Source organism: Vicugna pacos, chromosome 23 (assembly GCF_048564905.1).
Source record: "Vicugna pacos chromosome 23, VicPac4, whole genome shotgun sequence".
Lineage (NCBI taxonomy): Eukaryota > Metazoa > Chordata > Mammalia > Artiodactyla > Camelidae > Vicugna > Vicugna pacos.
Window position 1 is genome coordinate 624,157 of NC_133009.1, and position 26,432 is coordinate 650,588.

The 26,432-nt window shown below is 44.9% G+C and overlaps 1 protein-coding gene across 1 annotated transcript in view; it reads left to right on the forward strand.

Annotated features, from left to right (window-relative positions):
- Window positions 1-321: 321 nt before the first annotated feature.
- The window catches only part of LOC140688765 (uncharacterized), a 55,002-nt gene continuing 28,891 nt past the window's right edge, over window positions 322-26,432 (forward strand). Inside the window, exons 1-4 of the mRNA XM_072948700.1 lie at window positions 322-326; window positions 1,275-1,332; window positions 3,826-3,999; window positions 4,845-4,913. Coding sequence (XP_072804801.1) covers window positions 322-326; window positions 1,275-1,332; window positions 3,826-3,999; window positions 4,845-4,913 — 306 coding nt within the window. The remainder of the gene's footprint in view (window positions 327-1,274; window positions 1,333-3,825; window positions 4,000-4,844; window positions 4,914-26,432) is intronic.

Genomic DNA, 26,432 nt, shown 5'->3' on the forward strand with positions numbered 1-26,432 from the left:
AGACCTACCTGGCAGGGCTGTCAAGCAGACTGGAGCGAGCGAAGCCTTGGAGTTAGAGGAATCAATTAAACCTCTACAAGAAAAATAAGAAATAATATGTAACAGGACTTCAGTGTTAGTAGATGTAGGAATGGAATTGGGCAGAGAGATATAAACTTTATTTTGAAATTAGCTACAGGTTTGATGACTGCATGTTGGGGAGAGTTAGCTGATGTGTGGACTGAATGTTTGCATCCCCTCAAAATCCATATGTCAAAACCCCATCTCCCAGGGTGATGGTATAGGGAGGCGGGGCCTTTGGGAGGTGATTAGTAGGACAAAATGTGGTCATGAGAGTAGAGCCCTCATGAATGGTATTAGTGTTCTTATACAGGGCCCCAAAGTGCTTGCTTCTCTCTCCTCTCTGGGCCATGAAGATAGTGGGAAGACAGCCATCTTCGAGCTGGCAATCCTCTCCCAGATACATTGACCTTGAAAGCCTCAGCCTCCAAACCGTAAGGAATATGCTGGTTGTTTAAGCCACCCGACCCACGGTAATTTGTTACAGCATCCCAGACTGACAAAGACAGTGGAGAATGCCACTGAGTTTGGCCCTGATTGCCTGGAGAATGCTGAAACCCAGGGAAGTGGGCAGCACAGACGTTTACTCATTTAATCCTGCCAACACAGTAGGGGATAGAGTCTACATATTCCTCGCTATTTAAAAGGTAAGGAAAAAGAGGCACAAATAATAACAAAGACAACGACAACAACAACAAAAACAATAATTTGTCCAAGATTCGCACAGAACTCCCTGGAGGGAGAGTGAGAATTAATACTTATGCAGGCTGGCCCCAGAGCCCCTGCTCATAACTACTAAGCCAGATCACCTTGCTTATTTGGATCAGTTTTTTTCAACTGTGATTTGAGTGTACTGTGTCCAGGCATTACAAACCACAGAAAGCTAGACATACAAAAATAACTTGTTAGGGCAAGATAACCAATAATGTTTTTAAATATTATACCTGCTGACCCTTTGCAATAAAATGTTTATTTATAATTCTGTCTGGCTACAGAATAACATCATAATCCTGCATGTGGCTGGTGGCTCCCGTGTTGGACAGCACGGGTCTAGAGAATTTAAATGACTTGCCCAGCCTTGCCCAGGAAGCTCGTGGTGGGATCAGAGCTATAGGCTGGGACTGTTCCTTCCTATCCAACAAGTCCCTCATGGAAGTTTAGAAGCTTCTCCTTTGGTGCCCAGATGTCTATCCGTACTTATGACATCTTGTCAGGTGCCCCGGCCTGCTCCTGAACATCAGCCAGAACCCACTTCTGCTCTTTTTTGGCCAGGTAATACCTTCTTGCAACTTTCATTGTCTTCTTGGCATCAGTTCTTACCTGGAAGGGTAGTGGCTAGAGATGGAAATGTGTCCACATGACAGGTTTTTCATAAATATAGTAGGAGTGGTCAAGAGAAGAAAACCTCAGGAATACGAGTGGAAGCATGTCATTTAATATACCAAATGCGTACTTTCAATGTATGTTTGTGTTTCCGAGTCCAGCCTTGTTCTACTCGTGCATTACAGGCCAACACATCAGGAGACAAGGATTTGGGGCAAGAAATATCGGCTTTAATTTGTAAAGCCAGTGGAGAAGATGGTAGGCCAATGTCCTGGAGAACCATCATCCCAAGTCAGAATTCAGGCTCTTCTTATATTAAAAAGGGGAAGCGGGAATGCTTGGTTGTTGCAAACTTGGTGTATGAATTCTTTGTTGTTAGAATCCTTTGTTCTTGCAGCTTTTGACCTGGGTCAGATCCGTGTAAACCTCCAAAAAGCAAATGTTATTTTCTATTGTGTATCTTGTTATCTTTATACGAATGGAAAAATGTTAATATCATTCAAAGTCAGAGCCTTGAGAATAGGGTCTCCTGTATATTTCAGGATCTAGGCAACATTGTTTCACAAAAGGTGCAGAAACAACAAGACTAAGCCTAGGAAACAGGGCACAGGTTTAAAGTCAAAGGAACAGATCTAATATGGAGTCAGATTTGTTCTTTCCTATTTCAGTATTGCCATGGGGAAGGCACTTTGGGCAGCTTCCTGTAGGGTCCTGGAGGCTTTCTCTCTCAGCCTCTGTGCGCCTCTATTGAAAACCCGTCATCGCTATCTGGCCTGCTGGAAAACAACTCCGCCTGTTTTGCCCTGAAGTTGTGTTCTGTTTATAACTCATCTCTACTCCTTGGAAAACAACTCAATAAAAACTCAGTTGGTTTTCCACCAGCCCTGGGCAGGGGTGAGGGATAGCATGTTATTATTTTATAAAAAAAATATAAAAGAAGTTTTAAAACATCACTGGGCACATAGGAGAGAGACAATCAATGCTTCCTGGCTTAAATCGAAAGTGATGACTCAGTGAGTCTATGGCTGCTGTATTTGCTGAGCTAGTTACTCCTTTGCTCCATTACACATTTATTTTAACTGAAAAAGAAATATATGCATATGGTTAAAAAAATTCAAACAGAGCAAAAAATACTCAAGTGAAAGAAGTTTTCCCTCATCCTCTGTTCTTACACGCCTCCCTGGAGATGCCAATGTTTACAATCCTTTGTGTGCTTTTCCAGATATGCTATGCAATTTCCCGCCAATGTATGTAAATTCCTTTAAAGTTTTACTTATTTTTAACTTAAAGGGATTTAAATCCTCAAGTGGCTTCTGCCACAGTAATAGAAAAGAAGAAATCTGACTCCATATTAGATCTGTTCCTTTGACTTTAACCCTGTGCTCTGTCTCCTAGGCTTCTTCTTGCTTGTAAAACAATGTTGCCTAGAGCCTAAAATATACAAGAGAGCCTATTCTGAAGGCTCTGACCTTTAAGGGTATTTAACACTTTTCCAATCATATAAAGATAACACGTTGCAGAATAGAAAATAACGTTTGTTTTGTTGGAGGTTTACAGGGATCTGACCCAGGGAGATAGCTGCAAAAACAAAGGATTCTAACAAGAAGGAATTCCTACACCAAGAAGTTTGCAAAAACCAAGCACATAGGAAAGCAGCCTGAATTCTGACTTGGGGAGATGGTTTTCCAGGACATTTGTTTGCCATCTAGGTCTACAGAAACTTGCTATTCCATGCCCCAACACTTTGTCTCCCAACTTACTGGCCTGTCCTGCACTGAGGAGAATGAATTTGGACTCAATAACACTTCTACCTACCTAGCAAGTTGGGCACTGGGACTGAGGGCAGCTCTCCCACACACAGGGGCCTACCGTGAGCCCTTGATTATTCCCAGAGGTTGGGGTGTGGTTTACCCAGGAGGGATGGGGACTATACACCAACACTCAGGCAGTCTGCTTCTTCTGGGGCTCTGACATTTTACCTCCCGCTCCCTGCCAGCCCAACAATTGGGACAGTGGAGCTAAGGCAGAGATGGTGCCTGCCTGTTTCCCAGCGTGTAAAAGGGGAATATGTACTCTTCCCAAGGTAGTTCTGAGATACAACACCTGCGGGTGCTTGGTTCCCGGAGCAACAGTAAACCTAGCTCCTTGTGGGGGCAACGGGTGTGATACCCGTAGGGTTTCTGCAGAGACCTTAGCTGGAGGGCTGGGCCAGGGACGTAAAATATGAGCTGTGGGCAATGACGGGTAAGAGAAGGGTGTATAGGCAGGACTGCTGCCTCCTTCAGGGTGCCCCAAGAGGTAAAAGTCTTTCTCCCCATCTCTGCTACTCCTCTCCCAATTCCAGATAACTGCCTTCCCTCTGCTCATCCTGTCCATGTGTCTCCCTCCACTTTTCCCCTCCTCCCCCCTCTTCTCCCTCCCTCCGTTCCCCTTCTCTCTCAGGACCCAGAGCGGATCGCTGGCCCTCCTGCGCATGCGCAGTCGCTGCCAGCTGGACCGCGGTTTGGAAGCTCCAGCTCCGAGCTGGGGATCGGCCCCAATGGCTTCTCAGCTCTGTCGCCCTGTAGGACTTTGGCTCCTGCCTGGGGCCGGGGCCTCTGGCTGTGGAAGTGCAAGGTGAGGGGATATCGGGAAAGGGGTGAGGCGGCTGCGGGAGGGCGGTCGGCGTGTCACAGCCCCCCAGGGCGCCAGTCAGCGTGTGTTCAGCTGGATTGCTCGGGCCAGGCCCCTCTGCCCGCGCCACCTGCCCCGGCGCACCGGCCACAGCTGCCCAGGGCCAGGTGTGCCCCTGCCGCCTCTTGACCCAGCCGGGCTCCCCTCAGTCCGCGGCTGGCGTCCCCTTCCCCTCTCCCTCCCTCGAGTCCTCTCCTCCCGGGCTTCCTCTCCTTGGCCGCCGACCCGTCCCCACCACTGGGCGGGCTGTGTCCCGGGCGGGCGGGGTCTGCACACCCGGACGGGGCGGGCGGCTTGGGCTGGGGCTGGGACTGGCCTCCGAGCGGGGCTGCAGTCCGCGTCCCCCACCCCGCTCTCCCTGCCCCGCGACCCCGGGGCTGCCTTCCTCTCCCTTTCCCGATCCCTGAGGTCAAGATTAGCGGCGTGGGCGCTGCTCCCCGGGCTGAGAGCCCGCGGCTGTAACGCCCAGCTTCTCCTGGTGGAGTCGGGAAAATGGAGCAGCAGTGCTGAGGGAGCTTCTGTCTCCTTGATCAGTATTTCTGCCCCAGGTAAGTACCTTGAACTCTTTCAGGTGTTATGATGGCGGTGCTTGTTGATGTCACGTGTTTTTATACTGAGAGGAATTACAGTGGTGAAAGCAGGGCTTTGTTCAGTTAAAAATGAGCTGAAGGCATGAGGCTGTCTCAACCTCCATCCTTCACTCTCCCAGGGTGAAACGTGAGACCGTTGATCTTAAAAAGATACTTATAGTCCCTAACTAGTCCAGCCCATCTATTGTGTGTTAACAGGAACAGCACAACCGGAGGCGTTGGAGACCCAGGGACATTGCACTCCTAAAGAGCTCCTGGCAAAATCTGGTTTGTTTTGTTTTGTTTTGTTTTGTTTTGTTTTTCTTAAATTGTGGGACAGACTAGTAGTATAGAGGGAAAAATAATTGGCAAGAAGGATTTTTTCATATAACAGCTTTATTGTGATATTGTTCACACACCATGAAGTCCACCCACTTAAATGTTACAATTCAGCAGCTTTTAGCATATTCACATTTGTGCAACCTTTATTATTCCAGAACGTTTTCATCACATCAGAAAGACCAGTTGAAATGCATGACCTATCCACCCCTTCCCAGTGGTGGTTCTAAAGAAGTTTCTTGGCTGTTCCTGACCATAAATTAACTTGTTACATTCCATGAAATATCTAGGAGGAATTCTAATCAGAATTGCAATGAATCTGTCTATCAAAGCAGGAAGAATTAATGTCTTTATGGCATAAACTTCTTCTACACATGAATATATCTGGGACCCTATCTTTTCATCTGTCCAGAGCCAGGCCTATGGGAAATCCTCATTAATTCTTGGGTTTGTGAATGATGAGATTCAATACATCATTAGATGCAACTGTAGCCTTTCACTGAAGAGAAAAGTAACCTCGTAGAAGCCAAGAGATTCTCTGATGGTTAGAATGAGTGACCGCCAGTGCTGGAGTGTTCGAGTGGACTTGGTGCTTGCAGAGTTCTCCACCACCTACAGCTAAGGGGATTACCGTGTTCTTTTACTTTTTTTATGGCGTTGCTTTTATTTTTACTTATTATATAAAATTATTTTTTATTGAAGTGTAGTCAATTTACCATGTTAGCTTCAGATGTACAGCAGAGATTCAGTTATAAGCTTATGCATATGTATATAAATGTTTTTCAGATTGTTTTTAGTACAACTCATTACAAGAAATTGAAAATAGTACCCTGTGCTATATAGTAGGTCCTTGTCATTTATTTTATATTTATTAATGTGTATCTGTTAATCCTCCCTTTCCTGCCTGCTAACAACAGTTTGCTTTCTATGTCCATGAGTCTATTTCTAGCAGCACCGTTTTTGCTAGCAATATATGCTGGTTGGCTCTTTTCTGTTTCAGTAATTCCATCTTATGTATGGGCGTTTTTCTTCTGGTGGGCCTGTGTGTGGTTTGCACACGTGGTAATAGAGATCTGTATTTGGGAGAACTCCAGGCCTCGTGTAGTCCCTCGTATGGAGCGCCCACTGAACTGATGCTTGAACTTGGAAAAAAAAAGTAAATGTTGGAATTTCCACTATGGTTGAGACTTCCAGGTTTCTATAACCTCTTTAGCCCACCTAAATTTTGGCTGCACCCAATACTGGATAATTTGGTGGAAGTTCATGGTATGGTGGTGTAGAGACAGGGCCTTGTATGCTTCTTCTCTTTCCTTTTTCTAACAGTCATTCTCCTGGGCTTTCCAGGTACTCCCCTAGAAGGGCCCAGGGCTGGCTTGGTGCTGCACTTAGGCAATATTTGTTAATAAGTCCCTTTCCTCATCTCTTCTGAGCCTCCATTTCCTTCTCTGCACAATGAGGGCTTAGACTAGATAAGTGCTTTTCAGTTTCTTTTAAAGCCATGTTTCCTTTGAGAAACAGAAAATTCAAATCTCTCCTCCCATCACAACCCTTTAGATTTTGAAACGTCCTCCAAGGAGTCACATAGCTCTTTGTGGTAAATTGATGTGATTGTGATTCCACTTGGCACAGAAAAGACTCTTCAGAGATTGATTGCAGGGAGAGGGCAGGAAAGGGGCAGTATGTCACACTTTCTTGTGTGAGCACTGGAACAAAGGCTTGGGTTTAAATACAGTGTCTGATGTGACATCTCTCTAATCTTGCACAATGTGATAAACCTCTATCCCTAGTTTCTTAATGTGTCAAGTTGGGGTGGTAATGTTTTAAGGCTTTTGTGAAACATTATACACATAAGCCATTTGTGTCTCGGTAGATACAAGACCTGCTAGAGAGTCGGAATTTCTTTAAAAATACCTATATATTGTCCACAGCACTCTGTCTGTGTGTATTTTGAAGTTCCTGGAGGGTGAGGGTTGAGTGTAATGTCCATCGTGGGACAGGTGGCCCATGGGTCTGTGTGCCTCAGATTGCCCCTGCCTCCTCCTCTTCCTCTCAGTCCAGGATGAAGTTCCCTAGTAGATTTACACAGAGGTCTTGTGGAAATGGCTCTTCATTTTATTGTTTCACCAAGGAGGGTTGCCATCATGATCTCTGTGGTCAGGTTTTGGTGACCTGAAGGCTATGCAATTGGGGATTTCTATTTAATAAAAAGAAAAAAAAATTACAAATACAAAATTAGACCTAGGTTGGTGGCAGGGGCTTTTGAAAGTGGGGACCATTAGCTTTGTTAGCTACATGTGCAGTGGCCTCTGGCCACGAGGACACATCCTCATGCTCTGAAGTTGGAGGGACCAGTGGGTTCAGTGGGAATATTTACTGAGTGCATCTCATGGGCTGCGCATTGTCTTATTTGTACTGTGTGTTCCTTATTTGAGACAGTGAGCTCATTTAAACTCAATAGCCTCTTTAAAATATTAGACTTTTTATTTTTAGATGTAATGTAGATTCCCATGTAGTTGTAAGAGATAATATGGAGAGGGCCTATGGACTCTTTGCCCAATTTTCTTTAATAGTTCCATCTTGCAAAGTTGGGGTACTATTCATTCGTGACTCACTAACCCTATTAGGTTTGTGTTATTGCCCTCATTTCTATTTATGAATAAACTGGTGTTGAGAGAAGCACACAGGTCTGCCCAGGTCACCCACGTGGTTAGTGAAGATTTGGGTGGAACGTGGGCTTGGCATTTCCAAGCAGTACCATTATGATGGTCTGTGGCAGGGAGCAGCATTAACTTGGCTTGTTTATTCATTCATTCAACAAACATTTATTGAATAAACTCTGTGGGTCAGATGCTTTCATAGGGTTATCTGATTCTTCAGCAGTATGGAGAATCAGGTAATATTTTCTAGTTTTTTTTTTTAATATGAGAAAAATATCTCTGAGAGGTTATAACCTCCCCAAAGGAAAAATAGCTCATAAATGAGGGATAGTACATTTGTACAGTTCCTTCTTCTTATGCAGGTGGTACCCTAGGCATTTTACATTTGCAAACTTCCATAATCCAGATATATTCTTGTAAGGCAAGGAGTTTTTTTTTAATTGAAGTATAGTCAAGTTTACAATGTTGTGTCAATTGCAAGGTGGTTTTTTTTTGAATTTTGAATGGAGAAAATATTTTTTGAGGGGGTTAATTAAGTTTATTTATTTGTTTCATTTTTCTAAAATGAGGTACTGAGGATTGAGCCTAGGTCCTTGAACATGCTAAGCACGTGCTCTACCACTGAACTGTACCCTCCTCCCCAAAGCAAGTTTTCTTACCCATTATTCTGCACCTTAGGAGTTCAAGTAAATTGGCGTTGAAATCCAGATATTTTGATCCTACTATGGTTCTTTGCATTATATCCTGCTGAGGGGTGGGGAAGCAGTTCCTTTATTCATTCCTTTATTCAGCAGTTTTGAGCACCGACTTTGCATCAAGGCCTGCCTAGGTGCTTGGAAACAGAAAACAAGAAATGATCCTTTTCTTCAGGGGATGGAAGCCTAGACCAAAAGCTGGGTAATGTGATCTGAATTTCAGTAGCCATGTGCAGACGCTGAGGACAAACTTATCCATGATTTGCTTGGACTTCCCTTGCCTTCTGGCTGGTGCACACCAGGTCGCCGCATCCCAGTGAGGCCCGCAGCCCACAGCACAGTATGTACATCGATTTACCCTCCCTTCTCGGCAGGGCCTGCAACATGAGCGCCCCTGACTACGTGCATTGCGCTGAGGACCACCAGACTCTCCCCGTTGTGGTCCAACCCGTGGGGATCATCTTAGAGAATTTCTTTTGCATCTATAATGGAATCTCCTTGGTGAGCCAGATCAGCCCGTGCGGCTCCCAGTGGGCACTCTGTATCTACTATAGGTATCTCTATGCACCCTAGAATGGATGGAGTGACTTCCATACCCACCACAATGTCGTGGGCCTTGTCACCATTACTGACTGCCTCTTGGCCAAGACCTTCTAGAAGCTCTACGCACAGAGGAGCTGTATGGCACCACGCTCTATGACTCTCAGCTCTTTGTCTTTGTGCTGTATGGGGAGGTGGCCGAGCAGCCACACACCGACGTGGCCTTCAATCTACGAGGACTGCAGGGTGGTGGAGAAGAGGATCGAGGACTTCACTGAGTCACTCTTCATCTTGCCCAAGTCCAAGTGGCTGGATGGGGCCCCCGAAAATTCTGGGGAGAAGACCACCCTCCTCTACATCCTATTTGAGAAGGAGGACTTCGTGGGACTGGACACAGACAGCAGGCAAGTCAACCTGAAGGCCGGGCCACCCTGACTGTGTGAAAGATTGCTTCCCTACATCCAGAATGGGATCATCAAGGAGGAGGGCTGTCTTGTAGCCAAGGCGGGAAGGAGGTGCAGCCCGCCGGTTTTCAGACGTTTAAAACTAAATCCGCCTTTGTTTCAGAGAGATCCTTTTAGGGTTAGTGTGGACACTTACTCCCCCTTTTCAGCCAGGACACTTGGGGGGACCCCTGGAGTTGCTGTCCAATAGAGTAGCCACAGCTACTGATGTTAGTAGTGCTGGGGAGGAGGCCGGTCTGAGCTGAGATATGCTGTAGGTCAAATGCACATCAGATGCTGAAACTTGTCTAGTAAAAAGAATATAAACTATCTTGTTACTTTCTATATTGATTACATGTCAAAATGATAGTATTTTACATACAGTAGAATAAGTATGGTCTGTTCTTAAAATCAGTTACTTGGTTTTTTTTTTTTTTACATTTTAAACGTGGCAACTGGGAAACATTATTTACATGACTCTCATTTAATTCCTGTTGGACAGCCTGTCCTGGGACAGTTTCATCCCTTTGCTTATAAATGAGACTCTGAATCCCGAGACGCAGAACGAGGTGCTGGTTGAGCTCGGGGTGGAGCCGATGTCTCCTGCCTCCCAGGCCCAGCACCAGCACGGCTCAGGCCCTCTCCCCTGCCTGACAGCCACCATGCCAAGTTAGGACATCAGAAACACTGCCAGGGGCTTCCGAATTAGCTCCTTACGCAGGGAAAGGCGTGTCACGGAGAATGAGACAGGGCAGGGAAAAATTCGTTCTCACTTTGTCCCTGTGATAAGGTCAAAGGCCCCACTCTTCCTTGAAAGTGCAGACGAGCTCTTCTGGGCTGCCTACCCCCTCACCCTCTACTATGTTTCCCTGTGTATCTTTCAAGCTGTCCCTCGTGCAGAAGAGGGTGAGACGTCTTTGCCGAGAGGTGGTCCCCCTTTACTGGGGAGATTGAGGAGAGCTGTGTCCCCCCCGGCCTGTGGTCTCGGGCCTTGAGTCTTGAGAGCGTTCATGGCGGTCCCACAGGTGACGGTCGGAGGACATGACACGTGCTGCCGGGCCCGCTGTGCAGGAGGGGCTCTGTGATTGTCTGATTCTAAGGTCAGATTCTCCTTTCTTGTTGTTGGTAAGATGGAGGAGAGGATGCCAGAGAATTGATAAAAAGAAAATCCACACCAGTCCTGTGAATGACAGACACAGGGGATCCGTGTCCCACCTGCGTGTGGTGCCTGGCGGGCTCTGGAATAATTTTCACTTCCTCCCCGGACATTCCTCTATGGCTTAAGGAAGGGGAGAGGCATGTCGTGGCCATGATCTGTACTTGTCCTCACAGGGCCCTGTGATCTACATGCCCACACTACACTTCTGCTCCTTGGAGATGAGGTGTCAGGTTTAGGAAACTGGGCACTGCTGAGGGCATAGCTGCCAGAACCGTGCTACACCAAGGCTGGCTCTGTTCACCTCACCTGTCACCTCCTGTTGAGTCCTAAGGCGTCATTCAAGGTAGATGCATCGGTGCAATGTAAGCAGGGACCTCCTTCACCGCCTGGACAGACTGGTGGGTGATCAGTGGAAGCCTGGAGCCCTGTCCCAGCCCCACGCCAGTGCCTCCTATTTTGTCATAGGAGGCACTGGTGACATTTTTGCTCAGCACCTGCTTGGCTCTGAGTCTGCAGAGCCAACAGAGAATGCCAGCTTGTTTTTGCCTTTTGAAGTCTGCCCTTGGGATTTGGCGGAGTAGCTGGATGTGTGCTTAGCCCATAGTGGTTGACACTGTCACCATTGTTTACCCAGAACCTCGTGTACCAGGCATGGCTGCCGGCATCAAAATACAGCAGCGCATTAAACCTCCCTCCTCTTGGGTCTGTCTGTTCTGGTACCATAAGGGCTCAGTCAGCATCTGAACGTCAGTGAGATAACGCAGCCAGTGAGCTCGGGTCAAGCACGTTCTCCTCCAGTGACTTTTACTCCATTGTTGCTTTTACTATTCCACAGTCATTAATTTTTTAAACAATGCTTTGGTTCAGGAGCAGAACCTAATTCTCCCCTGTTCCTCTTGGTGGGAGTGAGTAAAGTTGTCCAGCTTGAAATGCGACCACATTTTGTAGCTCAAAAGCTGTCTACACGCATCTAGGTGAAGTTTTGGTTTGGGGCGCTGACCACGTTGAGGTCCCCCGGCAGCACCGCTCCCCTCAGACCCCTGCCTTCCCTGGATCAGGAGGTGAGGGTGTGTCTCACTGTCCCCGCGTCCCTGTCCTCATCACACTGATGAAATTTCTTGTAAATGCTGTCAAAGTCATTTTTGTTCTCGTGTGTTTCTAATTTTCGCTGTTCCTCTTTTCCTTTTTCTATTTTCCTTTTTCTCTTATACCACCCTGTGAGCATGTTGTTGGGTCTGAAAATGTGGGCTGTGCACACCCTGCATTGGAATAGCCAGATCGCCCTCTGTGCCGTCTCCATCGCTTTAAAAAGCAAAAACTTAACAGTTGCCATGATTCGTATATTATCCTAGTCATCTTCTTATTTTCTACTTTTTTGGAATCTTTGCTCTGTTAGCACATCACCCACTGGAGTTTGATACCTGTTAAAATCCTTGCTTTGAGGAACCTGTTAGTTCGTCCTTATATTTGGTAACAAATGCTCTCTTACTAATTTTGTTTATTTGTTTTGAAGAAGTGAGATGCGAATTGATTTGGGCGGCTGCTGAGGGATTCTTTTCATGGAGTATTTAAACTTGGAAAGTCAAAATCTGCAGCACCTTGCTTGATTCTGGCTTTTACACAAACGTTCTCGGCACGCGGTTCCTGGCTGTCGCTGTGTGACGTGCGTGACGGTGCTTCCTGGCCGGCGGTCACTGGTGAAGAAGTGGCCGGCTCGGGGGTGAGCAGCTGCAGGGGACGCTGTTGGAGGAAGCAGTCACCGGTTTTTTGTTTTTTGGTTTTTTTTTTGCATTCACCTTCCCAGTGCCATTTACTTTACTTTGCATTCATAGAGGGGCAGGAGCGGGCCTAAAACCATGCCACTCTTTTGTTCCCTTTATGAGGCTGGTTTTTCTAAGTATCAGGAAAACATTGCCTTGTCCTAAGTAACTGGCTCACTTGGATCTGGTGGACACAGGGACCGCTTAAGGGGACCGTAGCTTCCTCTCTGCTCCAGTCAGTGGGCATTCAGAGCCGGGTCTGTGGTTTGCCTCAGCAGCCGTGCAGGCCTCCCTGCACCGGCCTTTACTTTTACCCCTTTTTGGCAGTTAATAGCTGACTCTGTGTCTGTTGCAGCTGATGTCCACCACTGACGGCCGTGTCGTTATTTTGCGTTAGTGAGTCTCCAACACCCCTGTCAGCCGTGAAGGGACCTTGCATTCTCACCCCGACCCTGGTTCATCTCACCCAGGGAAAGGGCTTGGCCACCACCGTCATGCTGGACATGAGGCCTTGTTTCTCCTTTCATGCTCTGGTCCAAATGTGGACACTTCATCCTTCACTGACTTGGTCTCGCTTGAGACAGTCCAGACTTTCTGAAAGAGTCCATCACATTCTGGGGGGGAACAGAACAGAAGTAAGAGTCGCAAGTAGGATTCTAGGCTGTCTGGGTTGGCAAATGCAGGCTGGGATCTGTGATGGCCGGTCTGTGCCCTGGAAACTGGCCTTTCCCGTGGCTCCCGAGAGAAAAGGGGTCGGAGCGAGAACAGACTTGCCTGGGTTCCTACCATCCTCATCTGCTCACTGACAGGAGTGTCAGCTAACTAGGAGCTCCCCCAGACCTCGGGCCTTTCAAACCTCAGACCACGGGAGATCCTTGAGTCCCTTCTTCTGGTCCTTCTTTGTGAGAATCCAGTGCCTTCTGAGGTGACTGGCAGCAGGAGATGCATCCCCCTCCAGGGAACTCCCTTCGGAGGACTGTGACTCAGTGCACCTTGCTGTGAGCTCATGGGTTTCCATCGTGCTCCCTGCAGAACCAGACTTGAGACTGGCTTAGCGACAGAAATAACAAGACTGATTTCAGGGCAGGGCCAGGTGGAGGGAACAGTGGAAATTGAATGTGACCTCAAACACCTAGGTGGGTGCTGGGGCTGTTACTAAAATGGGGAGCCTGGGAGGTACCTGCCAGGAATCAAAGTCTAGAGTAAATGGTGGACATAAGGCTTTTTTTTTGACATATGGCATTTTAAGATGCCATTTGTCATCCAAGTTAGGACTTCCAAGAGGCACTCGTGTCTATGAGCCTGGGGCTCAGGTGAAGGAGCCGGACTAGAGATACACATTGGGATTCGTCATTCGTAGCTAGTGTTCACAGCCGTGCAAGTGGATCAGCTCATCTCAAGAGGTGCAGACTGTGGCTGAGGGGGGGCAGGGCTGTGCCTGGTTTGGAGGAAAGCCCAGACCATGCAGCTTTGGTGTGTCAGTCAGCGGCGTTTGTGATTTTCAGAGCAATGGCATTTATCCTTAAGGTTCTGGGGGGTGGGCAGGGCCACCCAGGAAGAAATCTGAAGAGAAGGTTTTGGCCACGTGTGCGCGTCTTGGGACGATCCAGAGGCTGCAGGGTCCAGGAGGGGAAACTCCTCAGAAGCTGGAGTCGGAGTGGGGAGTTGGGAGAATGTAGTCACACTCTCCTGTGATGAAGGGAGGGAGGCCTAAGGAGTCTGCACCCTAGCGGACTCTCTTTCCCACGAACAAAAGGCAATCAGACAGAAGATTTGAGGTAAGAAGGGATGGGCGTTTGAAGAGGAGCCAACCTGGAGAAAGGTGGTTGAACAATTCTTGAATAGTCTCCCTGAAACATAGAGTTAAAAAAACCCAGACTCTTAAGAATATTGATAGTGACTGGGGAGGAGGCAGTTGTTTTTCTGACCTCCTAAGGGTAAGGTATGTATCCAGGGATACACAGAAGAATCGGGCAGTCTGTTCCAGGGGCTTCACCCGTACCAGGGGGAACAGTGCAAGTTTAAAGGGGGAGAAGGGCAGCGGAGGGAAACTAGCCAGGCCCCGTGTCAGGTACCAGTCGGCCGCCCTACTTGCGTGTTGCATTCACATCCATGCCTCCCAAATGGGCAGTGGCAGCCCCGTTTTGAAGATTTGGAAGCCTTCTCAGAGGGGTTAAGGAATTGGTCCGTTTAGCGGCTAGTAAATGCTGTAGCAGGATTCCAGCAGGGCCTTGTCAGACTTCAAGGGCATGTTCTCTCTACTAATTCCGGTTGTACCTGAAATGGTGAAGTGAGTCATTTTCGGAGCCTTTCAGAGAAAGTACGCTTTAAGTGCCTCAGGACTGTTGCACAAAGCTCAGTGTTCTTTCATGGTTCGGAAGCACCGCAGTGCTTTTTGCCCCACAGATGTAAGGTCTTACTCCTTTGACGATGGCGTGGTTGTAAATGACGTACAGGTGCAAAACCACACTTAGCAGCTTCTGAAGGGAAACTCTCCAGTTCTCCCTTGATAGGCTTTCTTCCACGGGATGTAACTGTGCTGCAGCTAAGGCCTGAGCTTTCCGTATGGAGTGAGGGTTTGATATCCAAATTTAGCATAAAACAGTCAGATGGAGAAAATCGAAGATGACAGTATATTTTGGGGTTTCATTAGACAAGATATACTATCTGTTAATGGCTCATAAAGTGAATGAAATTGAGTACAGAACGTTGCATTTCTTACTTTCTACTGAGAGCTGTCTTCCAACATAAGGTTCTCTGCTTTGGAACTTCAGCTAGGCCACTAGGGCGCCTGTCATTGTGTTGGTGTGATTGCATTTACACAGTGCATGTAATCTGGGCTTCCTTAGCCCCAAACACTCCAGTGCAGAATCATAGGCTGTAGCCATCACTTAGTTATACAAATACTTCTAAAACTATATGATACAAAAAATAAATAAATAAAAATAAAGAGAGAGAGGGAGATTGCCTTTATCAAAGTTCCTTTGGATTTTAACTGCAAAGTGTTGTTGAGCAGCTCTGGTTTCCTTTGGATATGAATATATACATTTCTTTGCATGTAACTTGGATTTCAGGCTTGAACACCAAGCTCTTGATTTCCATGAGCCACAAAAATCATAGCCAAATGACACACGTATGAAACAGTTTATTCTTTTTATCTGAGACAGAATCCTTGAATTTGGGACTTCAACTGTGATTTTGCTGTTTGCTCTTCCCACCCCTCTTGTCACCTTACTCCTTTTTCCCACGTGGCCTCCAAGAGGTCATGGTCTCATAGGAGCAGGTGGACAAATACCAGTTGGTCGCCAAGCAGTGCTGCTGTAGACGGAGCCCAGCCAAGAGCTAAAGGACATCATCAGGGAGGACTTCCTGGAAGAAATTGGCTCTACATTCAGTTCTGAGGACAGAGTAAGAGTCAGCCAGGAGAAGGAATCAAGAGGGTGACTCAGGTGGCAGGAGCAGCCCGGGTAGAGGCCTGGAGGCTTGTGGGGTGGGGACTCGGGGAGACTGCCCTGTGTGGTCCAGGGTGGTGGGTGACCCTGCTTTGAAGGACACTGGAGAGGGCCTAGGGGTGGAGGGCTTTGGAGGAGCTTGGTTTTTACTAGAACTGACACAGAAGAGGCAGTGAAGGGTGTCAGCAGGAAGTGACCCTTAGGAGAGCAGCTCTGCCTGTCCTTTTGAGTCCCACCCCTTCATTCTTTTATTCATAACACACGCAATTCTGAGTGTCTAGGGGAGAGGGGGTGGACCCATAGTAGTAAGGAAAATGTACTTGCTTCTTGAGAGCTTAGCAGTGTCAGAAGTTGACTTAGATTAAAATGTTCTATTAACACAGCAGGGCACCTAATCCAAAGTGCGGAGGTTGGAGGGAAGGAAGACTTCCTTGACAAACAGTTAAAATGAGCCTGGAGGCTAGTGGGAAGTAGCAGCAGGTCACGGGGCCCCTGAGGTCACTGGGGACCTGGTACTGAGGTGAGGATGGGCAAGCAGGGTCGGGGGTGGGGCTGGAACTCTAACAGGGAGCCTCTGAAGGGTTTGAAGTGGGGGAGATGTAATCAAATTTGTGCTTTGGGAAGGCTGCCTTGGCTGTGTGTGTGTGTGTGTGTGTGTGTGTGTGTAGCGGGGAAGAGGGGGAGGGTGTCACCAACTGGGAGGGTCATTAGAAGACCATTCACAGGCTCGGAGGCCACCAGTGGGAGAGGGGCGTCGGGGCTGCTTGGGGACCGCAGGGGCAGAGTGGATGCCGGGTTTCCTTATGTGGAGGGCTTGTTAGCGGGGTCGCTCTAGCGACACCTTGTGGCTGGAAGTAAACAGATGGAGGCCGCCAGGTGGACTTACCTCTTCTCTCCTTCCCTGCCTTGTGTGATGATCTTAGCTCTGCCAACATATGGAACAGAAGAGCTAAGTTCCAGAGTAGCCCAGGACTTTGCTGGGCTCCTTCAAGTGAGAGCAGATAGGATTTAGGCTTGTGTTGAGATCTGTAAGTTAACTTAGCTAGAAACGTCCCATCTTTTGGATTTTCATAGGGGTATTAATTCTTGATAAAGATTGCTTTCTTGGTGAGAGGAAATTTAATACAACTGATGTCTTTCTCAAAAAATATCTTATCTTTTAAGAAATTTAATATTCAAAATAATAGGAATATTTTAAAATGATAAACTAAGGCTTTCGTGTAGTTTCTTTGGTTTCTGAGTTGATGTGTAGGTAGACCCTTTGCATTACATAATAGCACATCTTTGACAGTATTTAAAGAGCTGTTAGTGAGCGCCCCCAATTTGAAAGCATCATTAAAGCTTGTTCTGAAATAGTGAAGTCATATAGGTCTTGTTTGCAGAAGCCAGATATTTGGTTTATAATCTGCAGCATAGCTCCCTTTATAAAAAAATAATAGATTCAAAATTAACAAAGTGGAAAATAATTGATTTTTTTAAAAAAATGAAACTTAAACTTTCTTGTGCTATTGTTGCAACTGGAAATTTCGAAAAGAAAAATCCTATTGTAATATCATCTACGTGAAATACATATATGTCTGTCACGTTTGAATAGTAACTGCACAGTGGTTTTTGAAGTCAGGATCATTCCAGCTCAGATACTGGCGGTGATGGTTGCTGGTTTTCAATGGAAGAACCTAAATTTGCTTTCTTAGCTTTATTCTTTTTTTTTCTTTTCTTTTCTTTTCTTTTCTTTTCTTTTCTTTTCTTTTCTTTTCTTTTCTTTCCTTTCCTTTTCTCTCTCTCTCTCTCTCTCTCTCTTTTTTTTTTTTTTTTTTGGGTAGTGCGAGGGTTGAGTAGTGCTGTGCCAGCATGATTTGGGGGCAATTTGTGGGCAGATGTCGTGCAGCAGCAGTGAGATATTTCCATGCATTTTACTTTCCGGACATCACCAGGGAACATGTGTGGTTTGTGCCTGCAGGATGCGATGCTGCAGGACTCCCTGGTCCATCAATGTTATGTCTTGGAGCTGCTCCGGTCAGTGAATGATTTTCTGTGGCTTGGAGCTAATGTGGTCTGATGCAGATGATCAGATGTGTAACTAAAATACTGTTACTTGAAGTAAGAGAAAAGCTAGCAAAAATGTCTCTAACATACAGGATGAGGGAGGAGAATTGGCTGAGCTGCTTGCAGTGGGGAATATTCTCAGGTGACTCCCTCACTGTGTCTCCTGTCACTCTCCCCCACAGCCCTGCACGGCAGTCCTACTGAAGCAACCATGCACTTTCTCAGAAACGCGCTGAATTTCCTTGTGCCTCTGATTGTTCGCTTTTTTTTTGAAAGCACATCTTGCCCTTTGCTTAAATGCCGGCCTTGCTAGCCACCACTTACACTCATTCTTCTGGACCTCGTCCATATATAGCTGCTGAATGAAAGAACAAAATGTAGTATCTCCATTTAGTGGAATATTATTCAGACATAAGAGTGAATAAAAAAGAAAAAATAAATAAAGGGGAATATGAAAAAAGCCATCTGCTCTGGGAAGTCCACCCTGACTGCTCAACCCGGCCTTTTCCCTTTGAAACCCCACCCCTTATACCCCACTCTACTATTTTTGATAGTATTTACCACCTTCTAATAAAGTTTAACATTTTCAAAAAAAAAGAGACATGCTGATACCACTTCAACATGGGAAAGCCTTGATAACAGCACGTTAACTGAAAGGAAGCAGACACAAACGGCCACATATTGTTGATTTCAGTGATCTGAAATGCCCAGAATTGGCTCATGCAGTGGCAGAGAGCAGATGATGGTTGCAAGGGGCTGGGTGGAGGGGGGTTGTGGAGTGACTGCTAGTGACAGGGGTGTTCTATTGGGGTGATGAAGTGTTCTGGAAATAGATGGTGGTGAGGGCTGCACAACTGTGAGTGTGCAGAAGACTGCTGAGCGCTGTCTCTGGGAGTGCCTGTTGTTGGGGCGGCTTTATTTTGTTCTCATCCTGTAATGTGAAGGGTCATCTTGTGCTGAGGCCATTCAACTCCTGTGAGTGGTAAGGCTAAGAGACTTTGCAGAGTCATGTTTCTTTTTTCCCCCTTGCTGAGTGTAGGCAAAAATGGTTTAAGCCTGAGAAAGTGCTCCATATGCAGAAATGTCTTTCAGTTTTGCCTGGTGTAAAAATCTTGTGAGCTTTTTAATCATTTAGGACAGTCTGTAGGGGGAAACAGCCTGTGAAGCCTGGGTGAGACTTGGAAGAGCCGCGCTACCCTCCCAGACACGGGTGGGGATTTCACCCCCATTCAGGCAGTGAAGGGCCAAGACCCGTGTGCGGAGTTGACAGTCGTGAATATTTATGTGTATCCGCTGCTTCATCTTGGATATTAATTTCTAGCTGAGTCATTTTGTGGCGGCAGCCTCATCCTACATCAGGAATTTATAGTATCTGCTCTTTGAGGTGAAGACCTGACAGACTTGATTATTTAACAGTCTATCTTGTATTGATATCTCAGATTCCTTTTCAATCACAAAATAGCAGAAATACAGACGTCCTTTAATGCTGATGTGACTTGGAGCAGGTTTAGTTTCTGTGCCTCAGTGACCTTATCTGCGTGTGGGGAAGATGATAACAGTGCTTCCCTCAGAGGGGCTGGTGAGAGGAGACTGAGAAGCACAAATGGAAGACTTACACGAGATGCTCATGAATGACAAAATTTAGTGCTCTCAGCCTGGTGATGCCTCAGAGGCAGAGATGTCAGAACAGAGCAGTCCTAGCCAGAGTTCGATCCGCATTGGCAGGTTTTATGATCACTATCACCACTGTGGGTTATCAGGTAGTTTTAAGACTTGGTAATATGAATTCATGAATAATGTTAAAGACTAGACAACTCAGATCCGGTTTACGTAGTTCTCAAGATTTCCTGTGAGAAATGAATATTTTTTCCCCATCTTAAATCTGAGTGGATTCTCTAAAAAAATTCTGTAGTCCTCCATCTTTTTCCTTTAATTCTCCTTTTTTTTAAATAAAAGTTTTTAAATGGAGTTACTGGGGACTGAACTGAGGGCCTCATGCATGCTGAGCACATACTCTCTCAACTGAGGTATACTCTCCCCCATAATTTTTTTTAAACTTTACCTTCTTAGTATTCAGAGGTTAGAGGCCTCTAATTCTTTTTTTGGAGACTTGTCCATAAACCGGTAAATCTAAAATTAATGGACAAAATTTGGTTTATTAAAAAAATCATTAGAACTTTTTTCAATCCATTTAAAAGGAAATGCTTATTGAGTTAAAATATTTCTCCTTTATGGTGATTTCTAATTTTTGGTCTAGCTTAACTTATTAAAAGTAATCCTCATCATTATAATGACCAAGCTTGCTATGAGTGGACACCTACCAAAGGCTAAACTGTTTTTCTCATGTTTTACTTCAAAGCAGGTGTTTGACGGTAGGTATCAATGTCTCCTTTTTGCAGCTGAGGGATTGAGAGGTGGGCAGCTTGTCCCAAATCAAATGCAGCTGGCGGTGCCTAGCTTGGTGCTGGAACCCAGGCTGCACAGGATGCATTCTCAATTTCTCCTCTGATCAGCCTCCCGTTGAGTGGTTTCCAGAACACCTGTGAGTCCATAAATGACCGATTTTGGCGATCTCAGCCTGATGAGGCCTTCAAAGGAGAGACACCAGTGAGAAAGTGAGACAGAGTGGCATAAATTAAAATTGTACATTTTCACAAATGTTGCATTCTCAGGTAATGACTTAAATAGTTTATGTTTTCTTTATATTAGTGCTATATAAGCACTAAAAACAAAACATTAAAAATGATTATAGTGCAAAATAGGAGTGGGCTTTGAAAGTCCAATCATTGCTAATGATGTTGCTTGTTTTTCTCTAGTGGTGCTTATTGACAGAATAATTTACAATGACTGAATTTGTTTTATGTATGTAGTCTTAGTATGGAGGAAAAGTTTGTTAGTGAATATTGAAAGTAAAATCTTTACTCTTTTCTTTCCTGATGATAAATATGTATGTTGTTTCCATGGCTTAAGTATATTTCCTCATTTGTGAAATTTGAGTGATGCCGTTTACCGTGTCTGACTGTGAGAGGTAGACGCCTTGTATACAAAGCATCCAAGAGCTGCTTAGTAAAAATGTGCTTTCACAATGATAGATAGTTTAGAAGGATCAACTGTGAATACTAAAGAGGGTGGCTTGTTTCTGATGCATATTCAATATGGATATATATGAATATGGCTTAAAGTAACAAGGATTCAGGGTTTTGTGTGTGTGTGTGCGTGCAGTATGAAGTTTTAATGAAATCTGTATCATTCTATTGAGACAGGGACTAGTTAAATTGACTTAAGCAGACGACCTTGAAGATTATTTACACAGAATGTGTATTGTTACAACTCAGTGTTCATGCTGCCGTGTAACTATACACTCAGACATTTAAATTTGTAGGAATCTGACCAGAAGCATTAAGTTTAGAAAAATCCACATTGATCATTTTCAGGGAATAAGCTTCTCTCTTTTGTGATTAAAGAAAATTTTGATTTATTTTTCTGCACTCTTAATAGGTTTTAAAATATCAAAACATTGATTTGACATGTCAGCTTTTTTAATAGAAAAAAGCTCATGCTGTTTTAATATGTAAATAAATGTTTTTGAATTTCAATACACTTCTATGATTTCCTGGCTCTTTGACAAGTATTTTGCAAGATACTTAGATTACCTACCGTTGGAAAAATACAGACATGACTTTTATGAATATAGGCCTAGTACAGGTCTGTTGGTTTTTGCTACAGTGCAAGACATGAGGACTAGGAGAGCATTGCTGCCGATGGCCAAGAGGACAGATCCCAGATCTCAGTCTCCCCTCCTGTAAAATGAAGTGGCTGGACTGGATTCTTTCCTCTTCAAAGATGAGTTTCCATGAGCCTGTGTCTTTTGTATATATTCAGGAGTATAAGCAATATCTGATTAAATACTGAATACCCCTCCTTTTCCTGAAGCGAAGGGCAGTATGTGCTACATAAGCTTTTAGTTATCTGATTCTTGTTTCTGATCCACAGGCAATTTTTGTGTTGCACCTTTCCAGGCAACCAGGAAGGCCTTTTAAGCCATAGGTGGCTCTGTTGCACCTTCTTACAGTCTTAACTTTCCTGTTTGTAAAGGAAGTCTTAAACAACGTTTTTTTTTTTTTGATTCCCTTGCTTAGTGCTTCAGGGTAGCACAATGTCCATTATGTCTGACTACCTGGAAATATTATTCTGCTTATGTCTTAGTTTTATTCTATCATCTCGCTGTGAACATTTCAGACTTCCTGTGCAAACAGTTGCAACATCGGACTTTTCTTGCAGTGTTAGAAACCAGTGAGCCGGGATTTTATAAAAGAGCTAGAAGCGGCCTCTGGAGCACCTTAAAGCTGAAAAGTGTACTGAGTTCCCTAAGTATTATCCCCACCGCTGTGTGTCAATGGGTGGTAGGAGATTTGGTACATATACAAAGGGGTGTGGTGTTTTGACTTGGGTTTGCGTGCACACGCTGCCACTGAGCTACGTGATCCTGAGTCAGTTCGTTCTGAGTTTTTCCCTCGTCTGTGAGATGGGGACACTCATTTCTGCTTTGTAGAATTATGAGAATTAGAAATTATGTAAAGTGTTTAGCACAGTGTGTATGACAAGAGGGCTCATAATCTTAACTGCTGTTTGGTGTGAAGCCATCATTTGATAGTCTTTGGCAATTACTGAGAAACAGGAAAATAAGAAAAGCTGGTTTTATGATGAAAGATATTTGAGGAGGTTCCATAGTTCCTATACACATAATTTAGCATCAGCAGAGTCAGGACCGTTACACAGTCGCCCTGAACCAATGTTAAGCCACAGAATTTTTTGTTACTTCATATATATTGGGGCTTAAGGGGACCCAATACTTATACACATGTTGTGTCCAGCAGCCAACTGAGAAATGACAAAGAAGAACAGGCAGGCGATAAATGTCTCCTTTATTACTGATGAAGCCACGTTCTCCATGAAATTCAGGGCTGTGGGAGAGTGAGTGTCATGACACTATGTCCCAGAATTAGAGACTCACGCAGTCCCAGGTAACTCTGGGCCACAGCGAGCATTCCCTTGAGAGGATCTGACCCATAATGCACAGGACTGTCTTGCCATGGAGCTGAGCATCCCGGCTGCTTCCTAAGGGTGGCCAACACTGGAGGGGAAGGAAAGGTTTCATATGCCCTGCTTGTCTCCCCGGACTCACACCTCAATCTGTTAGTGTGAGGAGGGCTAGCCGTGGGCCAGTGGTCAGGGGTGTGAAGGGAGAAGCAGTCTCCCATGGACCAGAGGAGTGGGGAGGAGGGAATCCCCCCCTCAGTTTAAACAGGTGGTGGCTTGAAACAGAAGGGTGCTCCTCAAGAGTTTATAAGAGGGGAAATGAGGATTTCCTTTGGGACTCAGAATAGCCATGAAACACAGAAGATGATTAGATGGGAGACTTGTAAATCACTTTCTTATTAAATTGATATTTGTTGGGCACCAAAAATGTGCTACATTCTTTTCTGAGGGTTTTACAGAAATGAATCCTCCCAATTTTCACAACAAGTGAGTAAGAAAGATTTGATTGTTATCCCAGGTTTACAGTGTGGAAATTGAGGCACACAGAGGGTAAGTAATTTGGCCAAGGTAACAGAGCTAGTAAGTGGCAGAGCTGGGACTTAAACCCTGGCTATCTGGTTTCCAGGCTCCCAGGGTTGGGCTTTGGGTGTTTAGAGGTATCTGCATCCCTGGATCTCTGTACCTCTGCATCCGTTAGACCAGAAAGGACAGGGAAAGTGGAGTTATACGGGGGCTCACAGTCGTGTCTCAGCCACTGTCCATGGAGTGTGCCCCGTGATTGGCGTTAATTGTTTTCCAGGCAGTAGATCTGTTCTTATAACAGAAATTTAGTCCATTGAGTTAATCTAGAAACCCTTCCTGCTCTGCTTCTTTCCACGCTTGCCATGTGACTGCCTGCCCGAGATTGGGCCGTGGAGGAGAATCTGTACTCATGGTTGAACTCTGATATTTCAATCTGGTTTGTAGTTTCACATCTCCTGTTACATTAATAAATTAAATTTCTGGTTTTCTTGCATCAGTGTGTCATAAGTTTGCTTAATGTGAAACCAGTCCATGGGAGCCCAGGGGTAATGACGGTATAATTTCTGAGCATGTGGCATTTCTACCCGTGCAGACATGGCTGGAGGATGTCCACCTTCCTCACTGATTTCTCCCAGCAGCAGGGTCCTCTCCCACCCCCGGATGTGAGGATGGGATCTCTCTGAGTAGGCCATTCAGAGGCCGAGTCCACCAATCAGATGAGGTACCTGGAAGTGGGTTTAATAGAAGAAAAGGGCTTCCAGGTAGTCCGATGGGCTGTTCGAGTCCGTTTGGTGAAAAGATGTCCACTGTCTGTCTGCTTCTTTGCTGTTTAAAAGTCTGTATTACATGAAGGGATTTTAAAAAGCAGAAAGGTGTATTTCAGGTGGTACATCCGCACCGGTGACTAGTGCTGGATGACCGCCTGTGTGAGGAATAGACAGTCTTACAAACTTCATAAAACAGCTTTTAAAGGTCTTCCATTTGAGTGCACTTCGTATGGGGTCCAGTTCATGACTGGTCGCGCTGAGAGGGCATGTAACTGATGATGGCAGAAAGGACACGGAGGCATCAAAAAGGTCTCAGACATGTTCCGTGTTTAGAGGATGGGGCACAGAGTAATATATTTGAGCTGGTTTTTCATTGAACACTTTTGAGTATTTTCTAGGACTCCCCAATCCCCCAAGGTTCCATGCAGCTGGGTGTCCCCTCAGTGCAGCTCTGTCAGCGCTTGCCCTGGGCTGACGTGGTGTCACGGGGAGCAGGACGGTCAGCGTCCCCGGCTCCTCCGAGCTCCGTCTCCTCATCCGGAGAGCCGGGTTTCTCATCCGTGTCTACTTAGTAGGGTTGCTGAGAATCACACGTGATGGTTGTCAGGTGTGATTTGTGGTTGTGTCTGTGATTGGCATATAGTCAATATTTGATAGAAACACTTGTATTTTCATTATAACTGTGGCTCCTAGATTGCAGTGGTTTTTAGTCTGCATTTATTTTTTTATATAAATTTATACTTATTTTTAAATAAGCACTTGTATTTATTTATTTTCATGAAGGTACTGGGGATTGAAGCCAGGAACATGTGCATGCACAACAGGTGCTCTACAACGGAGTAATACCCACCCTCCTTGTCTGCACTTAAAAATAAATATTTCAATACACAAAATATTTCTTAAACACCATCATGGGTCCTATTTTCTGCATAGACAATTGAATACATATGCCATTCAATACGAATAAATGTCGTAGGGACATACCTTTCTAAATCTGTTTACGTGTTTTAAAACGATCATAGCAAGTGAAAAACACGAGTCTTGGATCCACTACTTCTTAGGGTCTGCTTTGCCATCATGGGGAATTACATTCTACAGAGAAGGCTAATTGGATCTCATTGATATTTGGATGATTTTGCAATGTTCAAGGCTTTCAAAAGCTGACCGTTTTGTATTTTAAACTGACTACAAAGTTATCTTCTAGAAGTTGTAAGTCCTTAGCTTGTGAAGTGCCCAGTAATTCAGTTTGTATATGTCTGTGTCTCTGTGAACGTGTATGTGTGTGATTTCAGGAATGTAGCAATAAGTTCCATATATCCTTCTGAAACCTTTCTCCTCCAGTTCAAGGTGTAGGTATATATTTACACAAATAAATTGATACTCTTTTGTGATATGGCATATTGGTGGGAATAAGAGGTTCTCATAATTGTTTCAGAAGGGTTGGGGAGCATGAGCTTAGAAAATGGGAGGATATAGAGGCAGGGAAGTTCTTTAAACTTTGTGCAAGATGAGAAACAGTAGCTTTTCTTTTTTCTTCTAAAGCAAACTGGCACTGAATTGTAACATACTAATACTCCGAATTGCTTTTCTGATCAGAGACAAGTGCCTCAGATTTTTCAAGGCAACATGAATGATGAAATGTGTTTTAGCAGTTATCTTTAAAAGTAGTTTTATTTTTCAAGTATAAGGCTATAGCCTGTTCCTTTATTCCAGCTGTACAAGAATTTCTCATTGATCCAGGTACGTGATCAATGTGTTTAGTTTCTTTGGGTTATTTTTTTTTTAAGTGCTTGATTCATTCTGGTGTGAATGAATGTTTAAAATTTCTGGATTTTGATCTTTAAAACTTGCTGATTTATCAGAACTGCTAAAAACCTGACGTTTGTTCCTTGTTTGATGGGGCAACCTATTGATTTATGTTGTCTGTTATAGAGGGAAATTCTTCCTCTAGCCTGTAGATAATTAAGTGAATGGTTTGCAGTGTGCCTTAAAAATTATTTGAATGCATTGAGCATGTTTGTCCACTGAATTTTGGATTGAGTCATAATAATGACTTTGCTTTGATTCTGTGGCTTTTGTCCTCTCCACAACAATTTGAATTCTCTGTTGAATTTTGTATTCGTGTTCTTAACAGGGGAAGGAATTTTGCATTTTTTACAGAGGTGGGTTTTCCTATCCCCTCTGAATTCCTTCTGTAATTGATACAGCGAAAATCTATTATTGCAGTGCTTAATTATTTCATAAAAATTTTTTTGGCTTAATCAGAAACAATGACAAAGAATGATAAGAAAAAATATGAAAACCTTCCTTCCTTTGAAGAATAGAAATGAGGTGGTCAGGCTCACGCATGCTTTGTACCTGACACACTTACTCTCATGTCATTGTGT